The 19,128-nt window shown below is 31.6% G+C and overlaps 3 protein-coding genes and 1 long non-coding RNA gene across 4 annotated transcripts; 2 read left to right on the forward strand and 2 right to left on the reverse strand.

Moving 5' to 3' along the window:
• The first annotated feature begins 109 nt into the window (after positions 1-109).
• Positions 110-2,696, forward strand: LOC132742776 (uncharacterized). Its single transcript, XM_060731252.1, has 2 exons — positions 110-469; positions 861-2,696. The coding sequence occupies exons 1-2, from the start codon at positions 375-377 to the stop codon at positions 1,726-1,728; spliced, it is 963 nt and encodes a 320-aa protein (XP_060587235.1). The 5' UTR covers positions 110-374; the 3' UTR covers positions 1,729-2,696.
• Positions 2,697-4,689: 1,993 nt separating this feature from the next.
• On the reverse strand, positions 4,690-5,944 carry LOC132742777 (acetylcholine receptor subunit delta-like). The gene is made up of 2 exons (XM_060731253.1): positions 5,629-5,944; positions 4,690-5,463 (listed from the first exon to the last, which is right to left on the reverse strand). The coding sequence occupies exons 1-2, from the start codon at positions 5,830-5,832 to the stop codon at positions 4,693-4,695; spliced, it is 975 nt and encodes a 324-aa protein (XP_060587236.1). The 5' UTR covers positions 5,833-5,944; the 3' UTR covers positions 4,690-4,692.
• Positions 5,945-13,449: 7,505 nt separating this feature from the next.
• Positions 13,450-15,331, forward strand: LOC132742778 (uncharacterized). The gene is made up of 2 exons (XR_009627481.1): positions 13,450-13,575; positions 14,847-15,331. It is a non-coding gene; the product is annotated as an uncharacterized LOC132742778 (long non-coding RNA).
• Positions 15,332-15,984: 653 nt separating this feature from the next.
• On the reverse strand, positions 15,985-18,718 carry LOC132742780 (acetylcholine receptor subunit beta-like 1). Its single transcript, XM_060731254.1, has 2 exons — positions 17,983-18,718; positions 15,985-17,717 (listed from the first exon to the last, which is right to left on the reverse strand). Exons 1-2 carry the CDS (start codon positions 18,475-18,477, stop codon positions 16,953-16,955), a joined length of 1,260 nt encoding a protein of 419 aa, XP_060587237.1. The 5' UTR covers positions 18,478-18,718; the 3' UTR covers positions 15,985-16,952.
• Between the last annotated feature and the right edge of the window lie 410 nt (positions 18,719-19,128).

Here is a 19,128-nt window from a genome sequence, read left to right on the forward strand (position 1 = left end):
ATAAATAAAAAAGATAAAACCCGCCAAGCAAAATTCTAAAAGTTGCTATGGTAACACTTGCAAATATTTTCTTTTTGGGGATGGGTGGCCTAGGGCGTAAATTTCTGATTTTCCAAACATGCGGTTTCACTAAGTGAAGAAATTACTACTTTTTACCCTAGAAAATAATGTGTTATTGCCCAAATGATCAGACTACACTTTATTCCATTAACATAGCGACATAGTTTTTTAACATGAAGGGAAAAAATAAAACTGGACCGACTTTTGAATCGGTTTCTGCCCCACCCAGATCAAAAAATGCAACATGGTAAATGACGGTATTTTTTAAAGCATAAACAAATGTATTCTCAGAGTTTAGTGCCTTGCCCAGGAATATGAATTGCACAAACCATGAAAATACACTATGCACGTTGTTTTGTCCTCATCATGACTCGTTTTTCTGCACCGCATGCAGGGATTCAAAGCATGGGTAATCAGATTTTTATCTAATATTTTAAGCAAAAGTGGAAAATTTGATATTTGATGAATAAAATGTTTAAATGACAGAGATATATATATATATATATATATTGACGAAAACAAAACAAAATATCAACATTGAGAAAGTTAAAAGATGTTGAAAGTCAAGTAGAACATTTATCTGCAAAGAATTAAACATATGGAACCGACGTTCATTTATTGACCGTATTTGCCTTGCCCTTTTTGCATTCAAATTGAGAAGAAAATTAAGGATGATAATTATAAATACCATTTGGTTAATTTGAAGTTTAATCATGAAAATGAGCATATGAAGAGTAAAATAGAATTCAAAGTTAGTTTTACACTATATGCAATAACAATTTTCATTTATATTGTTACAGCTCATGTCCTGACATAAAACAAGTGAACTCGGAAAAGTTTTACGAGAAACGAAAGCTTGACATAAAAGATAAACCAGAAAGTTATAACATGAAAATAAGAAATATTTTTGGAAAGAATGATAACGATCAAAATGACTGTTACATAATCGGTATTAGCATGCTTCCTAATAGTGAAATTCTCCTTGCTGATAACAGAAATAAAAAATTGAAGAAATTGAACAAGAAATTCAAAATAGTCAGTTGTTGTAAACTGCCTAACCGACCATTTTCCGTATGTTACATAGGGAATAATTTATCTATCATTGCTTTACATGGAAATGTAATCCAATACGTGAAAGTGTCAGGTGAGATAGAGCTAAGAAATGAAGTGCCTCTAAGTCATGAATGTTTCGGTTTAGCTTGTCACGGTGACACTCTCTATGTAGCCAGTAAAAGTACAATATACACATATGACAAAAGATGTGATAAAAAACGCATTCTCTATCAACATGGTGGTAGGGACCAATTCTATAAATACCCAATTGCGATAAGTGACAATGGTGAGCGGCTCTACATTTGTACAGATAAAGCTCTAACTACAATTGATTCTAATGGAAATCATATATCCACTTATCAGCTAGACGGGTTATATGACCCTGATGTATGTGTTGCTAATAACGGAATAGTTCTTCTATTAGGCGGTCGTGATAACGACAAAGTTTATCAGCTTGATTATAATGGTAAAAATGAGAGCGAAACAGTTAGGAACTTTTCGGATTATTCTAGATCTTTGATGTCTCTCGCGTTTGACAGAGAAAGATGTAGACTTATATTTGGTGATTATACAAACTATCTACATGTTTACAAATGTGAGCTTTTGCCTTGTTAGTTTTATCAACACAATTCTTCTCAATATCTTTATGCCTGTTAATGTTTTATTGCATGTGTTGGTGTTTTAAACATTTTAGCTTTAAAACTTGAATACCTACATATTTGAAAGTTTTATATCAGAATCAAAATAATATATAACAGTAGGATAATACCAATGAAGAACTTGATACCAATAGTTCTATTACATATATTGCTTGATGATTTAAGATTTGTATAAAAATCATTATCGTACAGTTTTAACTTAAACAAGTTGTAATTATTCAGTTACTTCAGTTGTGTTCAGATTTATATTTCATGTTATCTATGATGTATGCCAAATTTCCTTCCTAGAACCTCTGGATGTAGCAACATTTACAGCTATAATCCAAACGTTTTGTCACTCAAAGAATATTGTTCTGTAGGGTATATACTGAGTGGTAATCAGTCAATGTATAATTAACCTTTATGTTTTTGTTCTATAATTATTATGTCTATTCTCAGATTTAGATATATTACGTCTTCTTTACATATTTCTTTTTCACATCTATGTTTAAATAACATTACAGTCAGCTTTTCAGGGTGGAGGAGGGCTCGATAATGTTGTTCTAATTTATGGCCTAACCCTTTATATTTACATAAATTTATCCAATAATTCTGTATTATTGTGAAAATTGTACGTATTTGTTTATTTACAATGAAATATGATTAAACTAAACTAAGTTTTTGTATTGGATACAATTTGAAAATGCTAAGACAATTACAGTTTAATAAACCATGTAACCAGAAATGTTTTTATTTGAAAGTTTGTATTCCAAACAAAAGTCATATTTTTTTGACTATCGTTTGAGACAAATATTGATTTCATAGCAAGAAAACCATGGCCATTTTCAGTTTTATTGGCATTACATATGTCAGTGTATGTGTTTATCAAATTTTGATGTTTAATCGTATCCTTATGAATTCATCTATATTGTCGTTTAAAATTTATTGATGTTCAAAAATAAAGAATACATTATATGAAGAGGTAGATATACCTCAAATGTCAATGTTGTCAGGATTGCTTTTACTTTAAATTTATATATTTTTGTTTTAGTGTACTTTTTTGTTTCGTCAGTACACATATTTTGAAAAAGACTTTATCAAGATGAAGACCGCCGTTGGTGTGCTTTGACCCACAAATGGATTTGAGAATAATGATGTTGCCCAATGTAGGGCTTATGAAACTTTTTATTAATTGTAGGACAGTTGGCTGAGCTGTTATTTGCATTTGATCACACGTTAATACACCTTTTTATCAGCATTTGTATTTTAAGGTCCGATAAGCGCTCCGTAATATGTTCTGCGTCAACGGAAAATGTGAAAATAGTTGAAATTGAATAAAAGCAAGGTTATTTCTATGGCATGTGAGGGTATGTGAGCGGATATTTTCCAGCAAACATTTTTATCCTCTTTATTATTTTAGACGTTGTAATATATTTTTTTCTTCCGAAACAGCGTATATATGAAGTTTTATTGATATATATGATAATTTTAAGTGCTGGGATTGACAAATATTTTATATTTGGATTTTAAAGCATTTGACTCTCCAAATCCCAAGTGTATGGCATTGCTTTGCTATGTATAAAAATAAATAAAGATTTTTTAAACATGCAAAACAAAAACAAGCCAGCATTCATCATATTAAAAGACAAACTTTTTATATTAAATATGTAACAATAGACATGAATATTTATCAGATATGTATCTGATTCACCACAACCTATTTTTACATGGCAAGGAAGTTATGACGTCATTCACTTTGAATACGTTTAATTAGAAATTTATTATTTCACATTTTCGCGAGATTTTTCGAGACCATGTGTAACATAAGATATTTTACCTATAAGCACGCTGCCATGTTTTCTATAATAAGTTATGGTATTCAAAGTAAAAAACAAGTTGCAAATAAAAAAAAGAAGTAAAATGTTCTCAGTTATAAATGAAAATATATTTGGTTATGTATTTCAATTTTAGAACTTCTTATCCTTCTGTTATATAAGTCTCTGACTTTACCAATGAAATATCACAGCAAAGATATTACGACGATAAACAGTTATCGTATTGTCCAATGTATATAAACACCAAGCAGTTGTAAACATAATGTCATCCTGTTCTTGATAGAAAATGACAAAACGTCTTTCTGAAATTTAAATTTAATACCTAAGCTTCCAACTACTTTTGTATCTTGTAAAATTATTTAAATAATTCTTTCAATGTAATATCTTTAATCGTTATCGTGTATTCATATCATTATTATATTATACTATTATGCTGACATAATACATGAACTATGATTTGAAACTGAATAAAATACAATTAACTCAAACTTACTAGACTGTAAAAAGATAGGAAGAATATAACAATATCAATGAAACACAGTATCAATTTCATTGTTTCAAACGCTTGTATAACGTACAAAAAATAGATCAAGCAATGTGCATTAACTTATTTTGACAGTATCTGTACAAGCTTACTAGTTTAAAGATATATAAAGTTCAATAAATCCATCAAATAGCCATTTTAGAAAGCTTTGTAACATTTCCATCTGTCAGCGTCTCGATGCAACACAAGCGTACAATTTTTATTAATTTCAATTTCAATATTTTATTGAGCATATGAACATATTTAAATGTTCTTTACCCACATATATAACATGCAAGGCGGTGACATTTATTACAATGAGAAGAGCATGATTATGTTATTACAATGAACTATATAAATAACTAAAGAACAATATTCACATGAATATATATAACCAGTGACAGCATTAATATTGAAATAGAAAGTATAGAATAAAATTAATCATATCAAAACAAATGATTTATACAAAGTTGAAACACAAGTAAAAAAAATACAAACATTTGTAAAAGAACAATATTTCGTACCAGTACAACTTGGCCCATCTGATCACTGGTGCATACAGAGTGAATAATACTATCAAGCATTAGCTATTCAAAGTGCTATCTTTATTTTTTGCCATTGTCGATAGGAAAATTGCATTTGTAACAATGGTCCCAAAAAAGAAGAATGCCATTGCAATCCAATCAATGCATGTACTGATGTCCTGCCATGTTATGTCTGGTTCCTCTATATCCAAATTGATGGTAGTAACGACTGGAATTTTCCTCTTATTCGTATTGTCTATCGGATAAACCTTGTTATTTTTATCAGTCTTTCGTCCGAACCTACAGCGGAAACAGTACACGAATCTGAATATACTTTTTAGGCAACCGGGTACCTGGGCTTTCTTGAAATAAATACTCAGATTCAGTATAGTTGTCACGGTCATGAGCGTGCTCAAGATCAAAAGAATCATCAAATAGTAGCTTAGGATCGGCATCGGTTCTGACGTCTTGGGAAGATTATCTTCAACAAGAGTCATGAAAAGAGCTAGAGCAAGTAACACTGTAACGGAATACGAAACTCTCTCTACGGATTCAGCTGGTAATACGAACACCACAATATTTATCATTGCCATGAATACTATTGGTAGAACTACGTTTACAATTATAAACATTGGTTTACGTTTGATCTTGAATATGATTTTTAACGAATCGGACGTGACCTGGCCACCGCCTACTCTTTCTACCCTTGTAGAATCCAACTGCCATTCGCCATTCTCTGAGTAATAATCCAAAAGTGCTTCATCAACGTTAGGATGTAGGTATACTTCTGTTCCTACGTAGCCCCATACGTTAAAAGACAGCTTACATGTCTGTAAGATAAAAGACACAATTGCATCACCATTATATCTGAACAGTGAAAGCGAAACTCTTTTGTTAGTGTTACTTATATTATATGCAACGTTTTTTTTGTAATTATTTATGTAATTTATGTTTTTTCTATGGGAAAAATTAAATTATATAAATTTATAACTAACCTGCGTATCAAAAGGGTAAAATGTGACGTCAACATTGCAAGAAGTGTCAAAAACGGCTCCAGGTACAAATGTTGTATGCTCGGAGTTATATATCCTTATTGTCATCCAGTCATCTCCAAGGTCAGGAAGCTTTGTGTACGGATTTGTCAGGACCAGTTTCGGATACCATACGTCGGATAACCTAAATAATGTCGAGTATGCCATTCCATAGTCCTTTGGATTCCAGGTAATGATTTGATCGCTCCGTCCGATTATAAGAAGATCATAAGCTGAAAAACTTTGCGTCAGACGTCATAGCCGTCCAGTACATCGCGCATCAGGTCGACTGAATTGTTGTATGAAGCACAATATGATATTCTTACTGATGATAACAAAAGTAAAATAATTACAACAACACGAACATATCTCATCCTGTCCGAATAGGAGTGTTGCTAATAATAGCCTTTTAAAACTGACAGTACAAATATTGTTAAAATATTTATAATACCAACTAAAAAATATGTTTGTATCCGTGCTTCTTTGTTGAAGTTCTAATGCCTTTTATTCAATATCATGTTGAAAATATAATTATTTGTCAAACAATTTGGACAAAGTCCATGAAATGTTTATCATAACAAGTCCACACTACCGTTAATAATTTCTCAAAGTAGTGCCTACCGTTGATATGTTGCAACCTCTAACTTTCAAAATATCTATTGGGGATTTACAATTTAAAGGTTACGGACAAAATGTCTTACTATATTTAGTTCTATCAGTTTTCAAAAACGCTTCTATTGAAATGAAAGGAGTTATTTTTGTAATCGGATTGTAGTTCAAAAACTATTCTATTGTATGGAAAAAAAAGAATTTATAGATAAATATTAGTAAATACAGGTAATTTTAGACGCATAGAAATGAATAGTTAAATCTGAGTACATCTTCGCACAGCAATAGAAAGCATATTGATTTTTAGCCTAATTAAAAAGAAGTAAATACACTAATGAGAATAATGGACATTTTTAAGCGTGAGATATTTTTTGAACTTTTAGTAGTTAACATAAGCTTTGTGTGACAAAATATAGAAGGTAAGAAAAGCTATTATCAAACGGGATAATTGTTCCTATACAGTATTAAAAGAAAGGCTTGTACGTTTTCATAATATCTGCTTTTTGTATGGTCATCTACGTCGTCAGAAAACGAAACAAGCATGTGAATATTACTGTATGCTGGACCAATAAAACTTTAAAAAATCAAATAAAGTAGGTTCTGGGATCGATTCGATCGCCACTGTCTATCAAGTGTTGACATGTTTCAAAATAAAGTTCGCCAATCAGACAAATAGTTCAGTTATGTTGATACTGCCTGCGGAGATAATTGTTTAAACATTACTTTATTATTTTAAAACGTAGACTTATTGGAACATTTACACTTTTAATGTGGCTTTTAAAGAATTACTCAAGAAAGAGTTAACAAAAATAAATTTCTTTTTTGCCTTGTCAGTAGGAACTCGTGCAATATTGTACACGTGTATGTACCAGCAAAATAAGGTTTAAAATGTGCCAAAAGACCCGGGAACTTGATATAAATTACACATCTTCACATTTAATTGATAACTATTTTTATATAATTATGTAGCATAATTTCAAACATGAGTCCAGGCGAAAAATGTTGTTGTTTTTTTATTATTATTATTATTATTATTATTATTATTATTATTATTATTATTATATTTTTGTTGTTGATGTTGTTGGAAATATACTTGCACGTGAAGTCATATTTTCAATAAGAAGCATATAAAATACGGTTTTAATTGAGCTTAAAAATATAAATAAACAAGTTTTTTTTATTTTAAAGCATGCAATACTGACGCTTATAGTCTTTAAACAAAACACGGACTCTTGCAATATTAACACTTCATTTATCACCAAAGCAAATATTAAACAATAAATCATTTATTCTAATGAGTAATACAAATCGATATTGCATATCGGGGAGTTAAATTGTACATGTCAAATGACTTATCCTTATTGACGTTAAATTGTTGGTTTTGCTATTATCTGAGACGTAAAACAAATTGAAAGTTTAACATCTATCTTTGTGCATTAAATTGATAGGTTTGTGTACATGTTTTTAATTCTATAGTAAATATGATTATCTAATGTGGAAGTGAATCTGATGTAGATAGAATATTAGTTAAATTCGAGTGATGAAAAAACAAAACAAAAAAACAACACTTTTGTTAAGTGCAATAGTAGCCTGTTATTTGCATATCTTATTTAGACATAGGATTGATAAGTTTTATGTAGGGAAATAATATCAGTATATCTATTTAAAGAATGATACTTCAATGAAACAATGACATAATACTTTCTGTGCAAGTAGGGATTTGGGGGGGGGGGGGACAGGGGGTTAAAGTGTGGCTATATTGGCGATAAGGGCCGATTGCGCTAATTCAAGACACTGTTTATTTAAAAACTTCGCCATTATAAAGCACCGCTATTTTTTTAAAAGATATACAACATTTGACTTAGTAATCAAACTTGCGTTATATATAAATGATACGTATGTATTTTCTTTACCTTCTTTTGTCATATGTACAGCTGTAGTTTCTGTCAATAGTAAATATATTATATTTATTGTTTGACTTAACATAATTATGCATAATCATAGCTATGGATGAGCTGCAATGCTCTCAAGTACAAAAATAAAGTCATGTTTAATTTGTAATGTTCTGTAAATGTGAAATATGCTTATATTTATTACATATGAATTTACGTTTTCATATTATCCGATTCGGGGAATCTTTCTTGGTATAGCTTATACTTTTGCATTTATATACTATAATATTCCACTCCGTCGTAATAACATACATTCAAAGAAATACAGTTTTGCTTGTTTTTCTTGATAATAACAAGGTAACATATGAAATAGTTACACTGTATTCCAATGTTTAAAAAAAGCATTAGAAAATGATGAAAAAATATCTTATGATGATATCTTTCAAATTAATCAAATTAAAGATAACAAAATGTCATTTAAATTTAAGGGTCCCACAGATGTTTATGACATAACGGGACTAGAAATACATTAGTTTAAGGCAAATCTGATTGAATCTTAATGTAGATAAAATCTCTTTCGAGTATACGATAGAGGCTAGAACAGCGAAAGGCGAAATTTTGAAAACGTATGTATTTTTGTTTATAATTTGGCGATATCGATAAGTATCGTTCAGGATTTATATGTATATATTATATACATGTATAATATTTATATAGCTAGAAGATCATCGGAAATCATTGATTCAACCACGATTTGGGCTACGCCAGATATTTTATATGATTCCAATACCGTCTCTTTCAAAGAAAAAAAGCACTAGTGAGTTGTTCAGATAAGCACCAAACCTTTTATCAAAACAGAAACATTGTATGTTTAAACTAAGCTGCAGCAGTATCATTGGAAAAAATGAAATGTTTTTATAACACGTATTACCACCCTGTTATTAATGATCATTCTGAAGACGTTTTTATAGTCATATCCTTCGGTTAAAATGTGTGTGATTTATTAAAGAAATTTAAAGAAAGCAAAGATGTCCTGCCTGCATTTTTTGATTTATCTATCTGGAATAATATCGAACATTCTGTTAAAAGACGTTGTCCGTTCCATGCAACAGATGCTTAAAGAAAGTAAAGATGTCCGGGATTTATTTTTAATTAATCTGTGTGAAATTATATAATACATTCTGTCGTAAGAAGTTTTCCGTTTCATTTAACAGATGCTTTAGTTTGAGAAAGCACTCTACGACGAATTCCTTCGAACAAAGTCAACCATGAAGAGGTCTACGTGGGACAGAAAACAAATACAAAAGAAGGCCCAGAAATTTTTTCCTACCATAACTATTTTAATAGTTCGTATTTTATCGGAAAAAGTATAGAGCTCGCTCATTCCAGTATGTTGTCTATATGTAATACCTTTGGAATAAACAAGAAACCAGTATTTCTTTCGTAAAGTGATACTGTGTGCATTTCTGATTGCTCAAACTAACGATTTCACAATAAACCAATGTATCTTATGAATAAAAACAACTCAACGACAAAAAAAAATCAATAAACAAATACAAACCCGAAACCAATTAAAATAACCAACCACAATTAAGTTAAACCAAATTCAATAAATCAGCCAAACTACCTTTTAAACAACAATACTTTATTCTCTAAAAAATAAAGCTCCACATCCCGAAAAGTCTTGAAAATTTTCTTCAAAAAGTCGCATTTACAGGTAGTGAGTTTATAAAAACCAAGCAGCAACATATTTTAAAACAACTGTTCATTGAAACATGCTAGTTACACAACACCTCAAACAACGTATCGCTGTAGCGAAAATATAAACTTGTCATTAAAAAAAAACAGCAGACAAAATGATTATTCTTATTGTTACTCAAACTTGACTGTTTTCTAGCAATATGAATAATCTACAATGTCTTTGTGTCAGATAATTAAATAATCTGGACACACGTTGTCCTTTCCCTTCACAGCTTCTATCCTAGACTATTAATTCTGTAGACACAATGCCCATGTCAATGATGCGGCCAATTTCAACTTAACACTCCTAAATATATGTCAAAGGAGCATGATCCGTGTCTAGCTCAAATTCTTTTTCATACAAAGATTTGATTTTTTTTATTCCAGAAAGCATTGCAATACATTCCCTTGCTATAACAGAGTAGTTTTTTGCGTTATGCAACAATTTCTTACTCGCGTAATCTATACAGAGAAGGTCATACGCAAATAATCAAAGTTTTGAAGATGTGCAGTCCCAACTCAAGTGTCTGAGGCATCAAACGTAAAAGCAAACGTCCCGAGTAACCTGGACGTCGTAGTATTGGCGATCGTGTCAATACTTTCTTTAATGCCGTAAAGGCCTTTTCATGTTCTGGTTTCTATTTTATCTTATTTTCCACTCCTTTCTTAATAGGATTTGGCAATGGGAAGCAATTAATGCAAATGAAGCAATTAAGTTTATGTAATATCAAGCTAAACCAAGAGATGATCTCTGGTTGTGTGGCGTTTCTAATCTTACTCAATTTGTTATGTTCCATTTGCACTTGTCCGTTGCCATCATTATGACCGTTAGATAATACACGTCTCGTATTCTTTCAAACATCCTACTCCCTACTCAACATCTTAGTATGTTTCTCCAATGTAACAGTATGTCCAAGAACACCATCAACGTTTTTATCAGTATCACTTATCCCTTAAAGCATTCAATCTATTAAAAGTTGCTTTTCAAACAGTTGTATAAAATGCTGTCAAATTTCTTCAGTAGGAATTTTGGTTTGAAGGGGGTAGTAAATAGCTGTTTAAGGGAAACAAATGTACAAACTTCCTCTACGAGATGAGATTTGAATTGACTGTCTTTAAGTATTTTCGATTTGAAACCTACTCTTGCAAAAATATCTAGCAATACATCGGCTATATTTGTTTAGTCTTATTTTGGTAAAGCTACAACTTCTGGGTAACTAGTAACACGATTAACTACAGTATATCGGTATATTTTTCCCTTTTCTTATACATGCGATTATGGCCAAATTTAATCAACTGCAATTCTTTGGAAAAAGTGTCCTTAATAGGCATTTCTCTTAAAGGAGTTTTCTGAAGTCCACCCCTGGGCATCGTCTTTTGAAAAACATCACTGGAACGACAAATCTAGTAACTCACTAGAAATACCAGGCTAGTAAAAGCTAGATTGTATGCTGTAGACTCGTGGGCTAACGACACAACTCTTTTATGAAATTTACTGGCAACCACTATTGATTTTGTTTTAGCCTCTTAATCACTTTTCACCGTTTCAAATATTCTATACAACTTTTTCTTCTTTGTTTCTAAATTTGTTACCACTTTTTGTTGTCTTGGTCTTATTCTCTCTAGGACACTACGGAAAACGCTGTAATTAATTGTCGTGCAATTTATTATAACGTCTACCTAATTTCGTTATCTCAATCCTTCAGAATTTGAGTTTCAATTGCATTCTTCGATTTTCCGCCTGTACTCTTGTAACTTCAGTAGATATGCTTCTTTCTTCTCGTCTTATCCATTTCTCATTTGGATTATCAAGTAAACCCTGAATATTGCCCAAATTTAGTCACAAATTGCTGATTTTAAAACCATAGATTCTATTTCATCCTTATTATAAGATGTATCAATGTCTATTTCTACCATGGGTACCAACCGTAACCGACCATCAAAATTTTGGTATTATGACAATTTTTCTGCAGCATTTGATTTTCTTTGACCGATTTCTTTCTAACTACCGCGTACACGCAACAAGTCTCTTAGAACTTTTACCTTTTGTTTCTATCATGTTCTAGTTTCAGATTTAATTGACGTTAAACTTCCAATGATTACTTTGTACAGCTTCTAGTAATGACAGCCACAAAATTACCAATTAAGTGTTTACCCTTTGATGCAAACATTATTCGAACTTGATTAAGAAATTGACATACACAATCCGGATACCTTCATGTCATCTGATGTACTTTCGCGTCTATTTCTCCAGGTACTACGTCATATTCGTGGTGTAGGGTCCAGATTTGTTTTATAGTAATTTCTACTTTGCAACATTGCAACAACCCTATATCAGTAAGTCTGATCTCGACAATCTGTCGACCCTCTCTATAACATATGAAGCATGATACTCTTTTGTGTTTCTCTTGTCTGTGATTGTGTTTTACTGATTTCAACGAATTACTTTAAGGCATATAGGTGTTTTCTTTTAAATATTTGCAACCTTTGAGTTTTACTTTTTTGATTGTACCGCTTTGAGCATCTTAGTATTCTTCAGCCAAAGAGAAGACATCTCTACCATCGATCATCCGCCTTTCGTGCCTTCAAAAATCAACTAGCTTTGTTAAACAAACTCTGATAAATTGCTCTATAATAATTAAATCTTTCAATTTATCTATTGTATTCACAGTGTCGGTCGTTTCTGTTCATATCTAAAGTACCCATCTAAGCGACTCACAAACTGGAAAACAGTCACCTATTGTTCCATCGTGCTCTCTCTAAAAAGGGTTCTGAAACTCTCTATATTAGCATCTATGTCATACATTGACTCTTCAAATTGTTACAATCTTGGCCTCATTCTTGAGCTGGGATATCAAGGCGAACACCAATCTCATATTTCAACTACAACAAATCTATGTCTTGCTGTTTTATTTTCATCTGCCTCAAATTGCCAGCGATCTTCTTTACGCCTCCTATTTCTTTCTTCTCTCTCAATATACTCATATTTCTTTTTCGAACATCTTCAAGTTAATTTACATCCTTCAACCGAAATGACTCTCCTAATGACACCCATTTCTCACAGTTCATAATTGCTAAATAATAAACTACTATTAAAAAATCAACAATTATTAGAATTATGTTCAACACAATAGACTGCCGTACGTCTGTAGTACGGCGATTGTTAAACCAAATATCGATACAATAATTCACCTGCCGGGCACCGGTTATTAACTTTTCCTTTTATTGAACTATCTAAAACACATAATGAATAATCACCCACTGGGCACCGGTAATAAACTTTATCAAAGACTGTGATCTTACTTTAACAAATTACGAGAGTGTCTACCCTTAAACATATTTAAAGTTCCCCAAAAATCTCGAAAAACACATTAACGATATGACATGTACAGGTATAGACTTTTGCAGCTACATATTTAGAAAAAACTGTTCATTGAAAGATAACATTTACAGTACAACTTGAGTTACACACTAGAGATAAACTATAACCCTCGAACTAAGAATCTTTTTATTTAATTTCATCGTTGTACTTGATCCCATGACATGAAATTGTTACACTTCATCACCGATTTAATATTACGTTGAAGCGTATTCGATTTATGTTTGGTAAATGAACGATACGACCACGACGGGCACTATCAGGTGTTTTCTGTGAGGAATTAAAGCAAAAGTAAGTGATCTTGTTTTGATCGACATTCTATTATATGATATTTATGTAATGTTAAAAGAATTGTCTAATTTTTTAAAATATTTAAATATTGTTTTACATATTGATATGTAAAGAAATGCGGATGAGCTAAAAGTAGCTCCATATACATATTTAGATATGATATATTTCAGTATTTGAATAGTCATTGTCCTTGAAAAAGTAAAAATTTGCTATTTCCAACTGGTGTAGCGCGCAGTGCAAAAAGTATTTGACCTAGAGACATGACACTTTACGGGAATGTCTCTCAGCATGTGCAGTTGTGCCCCAGGGGTTTCGCTTGTGGATATATTCTGTTTTGTCAAAGTTATTGCCCTTGGCTTAAAAATGCAATTTTCAACTTGTGTCGCACATACATAATTTATTTAAGTTCGATTCTGTAGGAAGCAATAAGCTTATAGACATAAATCAGCTCCTGGAACCAACCAGTACTGAGCAATAAGTGTAAAATTTCGACTTGCCTCTGAGGGGGGTTAATTATTTAACCTATATGTTGGTCAGTATAGGTAGTTGAGCAAGTGGGGTTTCACTTGTGGATGTATCCAGTATTTCTAAAATTATTGCTCTTGAATTAGTAAAAAAAATCAAATTGGGTTGTGTAGCTCAAAAAGTATTTAAACTTAAGTCATGAAACTTTATCAAAATGTTCGTTGGAATGTGATGTCGAGCATCTAGGGGTATTCTTTTTTTTAAATAATCAGTATTTGACGAGTAATTGCTCTTGCCTTAGTAAAAACCGTTCCATTATGTTATGATATGTGTTCCTTGAGTGCTTGAGTTAGAATCAACCAACTGTACAGGCATAATGATCAACATCGTTGTGATTCTGTCAACCTGGGGTTTTGGTTTTAAATGACCTTTTTCAGTTTTGTTAGAGTTATTGCCCTCGACTTAGTATAAATTTGCAACTTTCAACTTGACAGCATAGCTTAAAAGGTATTTGACCTGTCGGACTGAAAGTTTACAAGAATATTGGTCATCATGTGTACTTATGTTCTTTGGAGTTGGCTTGTGGATTAATTCAGTATTAATTTTGTAAATTTCTTGCCCTTGACTTAGTTAAAGATTTTAGTTTTCAACTTGTGTCACGTATAGCCCAACATATATTTGACCTGGAGTCATAGGATTGACAAAACAGTGGAGTGTTGGGAAGCCCGTGTTCTTTGGACACATTTCTAGTTTCTAATATGACAAACACGAAATTTAATAATCATTGTTTCCTTTTCAATATGCAGCTTCAGCAAGTTGTCTTACTGGTATCTAAAGATAGAACGACAGTGACCAGCCGTCAGTTTCTGTTCGACGCAAAACGCAAACCTGGTATACGTGACTTACATCAGATTACAGAAGAAATATTGATAAACTCATAACTTGTGCTTCCTTATGACAAAATATCAATAAGACTGCGACGCATTTCTGTAATAATAAATAAATTGGAAATGGTCACCTGTTAGTTGTAACTCTAGGTTTTATTGTAAACATAACATTTGTGAGTTAAACAATATACCGTTACTTTGTTACTTTGAAACAACTTGTTCATTTTGTTTCAAATTCATTCATTTGAAATTCTGAAAAAAAGATAATGTTCTTCGTGGTATTATTATTATTTTTTGTGTTGATGACATTGTTATCCATTTTCTTCTTGTTGTTGGTTTTGCTGTGCTGTTATTATTGTTGTTGTAGTAATAATGAAAAACGAAAATAAAGATATTGGAATTGATGTCCTATTCTAATTGCCATTATTTTCAAACTTTAAACATGTATCTAATTCTATGATGAATAATCAATAGATAGATTAGATTAAAAACATAATAGGAGGTTTCTTATTTGTACAACAGGTGTATAGTCTTACATTAGAAATCTGATCTCCAAGTGTTTCTATGTTCTTCACTTTTGTAATGATATGCTATGTTCTGAAAAAATGAAACCATGCAAACATCGAATCTAGCTTTTTATCTCTTCTCACTTAGTACGTTAAAATCCTGAGGACAGACAGAAGAATATTGTAATAGCAAAACAGATGCTAACAATGAACGGTTAATACAGTCAAAGTAAAATATTCTCCTATATCCAGCTGGAATTAAAGATTTACTTGAAAAAGGATTAAAAATATTCAAAGAACTCCTCAAACTTTATAAGAATATTTATATATTTTTCAACTTTCTTAAGATATTATTTACCCCTCTACATGGGGTGTGTTAACAACAGATGTGACATTAATATACAATGAACATTAAGTAAGGAAATGAGACCGAAGATTGAATTATAACAGTCATTATTTATCCAATTCTAATTCGAAGATAAAAAAAATCCGATTATCACAGAATAATCGCATTACAACAGTCATTCATTATTAAATTGAATTTCAAGCACAATAACCATTCCTCGTGCAATTAGGAATAGAAATAAGTTTTCATTTCGTTTTTAGCCGCATAAAAATCATAGCTCATTTCGTGTAAGTGCTAAGTCTAGTTATATTTTTGTCAAGTGATTTAGCATACATTTTTCAAGTATTCGTAATTTCCACCGTATTTTATCAATTTTTTACAAATGAAGAATTTTACGATAAAATATAGTTATTAAATCCGTAATGTTAAGCAACCATTTTGTACTCTCATATATATATTCATTATTTTGTTGAATTAAAGGCAACAGTTTTTCTACACTTGTTGATACATCTAATACTGTACAGTAGAAATGTGTTCTGTAAAATATATAAACTATTACTATTATTATTATTTCCTTCATCGTTATCATAATCCATATAACTCTAATACGAATATTTTCACATAGCTTTTGTCATGTTTATCAAAATCAATTGAAGACTACAAAAAATAATATAGCAGTATCGCTGAGTAAAATAATTACATCAGGAAGAGATATTTATAAAAAAATCAAAGCTCGTTATATAACATACATGGTGACACGAGCATAACAGTGTGGCAATTCAAGCACTCTAAAATGCACGCACAAACCACAAGAATACAAGTTGGAAGTCCAGTTTCAAACATCCTAACATGTACGCATGGTGACATAAGCATAACAATTTGGCATATCAACCACCTAACATGCACACATTGTGACGTAAGCATAACGAGTTGGCATTAAAAAAAAACATGCACGCATTATGGCGTAAGCATAACAATGTGGCAGTTAAAGAGCCCTACATCACAGGCATAACAAATTAAAAGTTCGAGGTGGCTACATGTTCCAATAAATGAACATACCCACATTGTTGCAGCATTTAATGACGTCTACATGTGTCACTGTTGAATTTTTAAACCGCTTTCACACTTACCAGCGTTAATATGTAACTCGATATCACAATTCAATCAAATTATTTAATTATTAAAAGCGCTATCTTTATTTTTTGATAGGAGCGAAAGGAAAACAGCGTTGATGATAATAGTGCATAATAAGAAGAACGCCATTGCAATTAAATCAATGCCTGAACTGATGTGTTGCCACGTTATTTCAGGTTCATTTATGCTCGCTTTATTTTCGGCTGGAATGCTACATTCATCCTTAATGTCCACTGGTTTAACTTTGTTGTTTATATCTATCTTCTCTCCGAACTTACAAGGGAAACATAATAATATTCTGAATGTACTTCGTAGACAAGCTGGTACTTGGCTTGTCTTAAAATAAATACTCAGATTCAGTAAGGTTATCACGGTCATGAGCGTGCTCAAGATCAAAAGAATCATCAAATAGTAGCTTAGAATCGGCACCGGTTCTGACGTCTTGGGAAGATTATCTCCAACAAGGGTCATGAAGACAGCTAGAGCTAGTAACACTGTAACGGAATACCCAACTCTCTCACCTGATTCAGCTGGTAGTATGAACACTAGAATATTTATTATAGACATAAAGACTATAGGAAGAACAACATTAACAATAAGGAACTCGGGCTTGCGTTTGATTGTGAATATGAAATGTAATTTATCGGATGTGTAATGTTCGCCGGCTGTTCTTTGTACCCTGGTATTTTCCAAATCCCATTCGCCATTTTCTGTGAAGAAATCAAGCAGCACTTCATCAACAGTAGGGTGTAAGTATACTTCTGTACCAACGTAGCTCCATACGTTAAACGATAAAATACATATCTGTAACAATAGACGCAGTATTGTTATATAATAAATTACATTTGATCTGATTAATTAGAAAGAGCTGAAATCAATAGATTGGTACGATTGACAAATGGAAGCGAAATTTTAAGTAGTTTAACGCATAATGTTATTTTACCTATTTGAATAAAGAATGCTCTTTCTTATATGTTTTATATGTTATGTGTTGTAGAAATTGTTATGCACCATTTATTTTACAGATGCTTCAATGGGAAATCCTAAAACTAAAATGGATGTAACTAACCTGAGTATCAAACGGGTAAAATGTGACGTCAGCATTGCAAGAGGTGTCAAAAACAGCTCCAGGTACAAATGTTGTATGCCCGGAGTTATATATCCTAATTGTCATCCAGTCATCTCCAAGGTCAGACAGCTTTGTGTACGGATTTGTGAGAACCAGTTTTGGATACCATACGTCGGATAACCTAAATAATGCTGAGTATGCCATTCCATAGTCTTTTGGATCCCAGGTAATGATTTGATCGCTCCATCCTAGTATAAGAAGACCATACACTGAAAACTTTGCTGCGACTTCGTTAAATTCTTGAATTGTTAATAAATAAAAAGAGACGGTGACGACTACCGGATGACTCTGATCTGACACAGGGCGTTGTCGGGCGTCATACCCGTCCAGTACATCGCGCATCAGGTCAACTGAATTGTTGTATGAAACACAATATGATATTCTTACTGATGATAAAATAAGTAAAATAATCACAACAACATGAACATATCTCATCCTGTCCGAATAAGAGTGTTGCTAATAATAGCCTTTTAAAACTGACAGAACAAATATTGTTAAAATATTTATAATTCTAACTAAAAAAATGTATGTATCCGTGCTTCTTTGTTGAAGTTCTAATGCCTTTTATTCAATATTATGTTGAAAATATAATTATTTGTCAAACAATTTGGACAAAGTCCATGAAATGTTTATCATAACGAGTACACACAACCGTTAATAATTTCTCAAAGTAGCGCCTTACGCTGATATAAGTCAACCTCTAACTTTCAAAATATCCTTTGGGAATTTAAAATTTAAAGGTTACGGACAAAATGTCTTACTATTGTAGGTTTTATCAGTTTTCAAAAACGCTTGTATTGAAATGAAAATGAATGGAGTTATTTTGTAATCGGATTGTAGTTCAAAAACTATTCTATTGTATAAAAAAAGAATTTATAGATAAATATTAGTAAATACAGGTAATTTAAGACGCATAGAAATGAATGGTTAAATTTGAGTTCATCTTCGCACAGCAATAGAAAGCATATTGATTTATAACCTAATTAAAAAGAAGTAAATACACTAATGAGAATAATCGACATTTTTAATAGTGAGATATTTTTTGAACTTTTAGTAGATGTAGTTAACAAAATATATATGACAAAA

Source organism: Ruditapes philippinarum, unplaced genomic scaffold (assembly GCF_026571515.1).
Source record: "Ruditapes philippinarum isolate M1 unplaced genomic scaffold, ASM2657151v2 ctg16698_1_1_1_1, whole genome shotgun sequence".
Classification (NCBI taxonomy): Eukaryota; Metazoa; Mollusca; class Bivalvia; order Venerida; family Veneridae; genus Ruditapes; species Ruditapes philippinarum.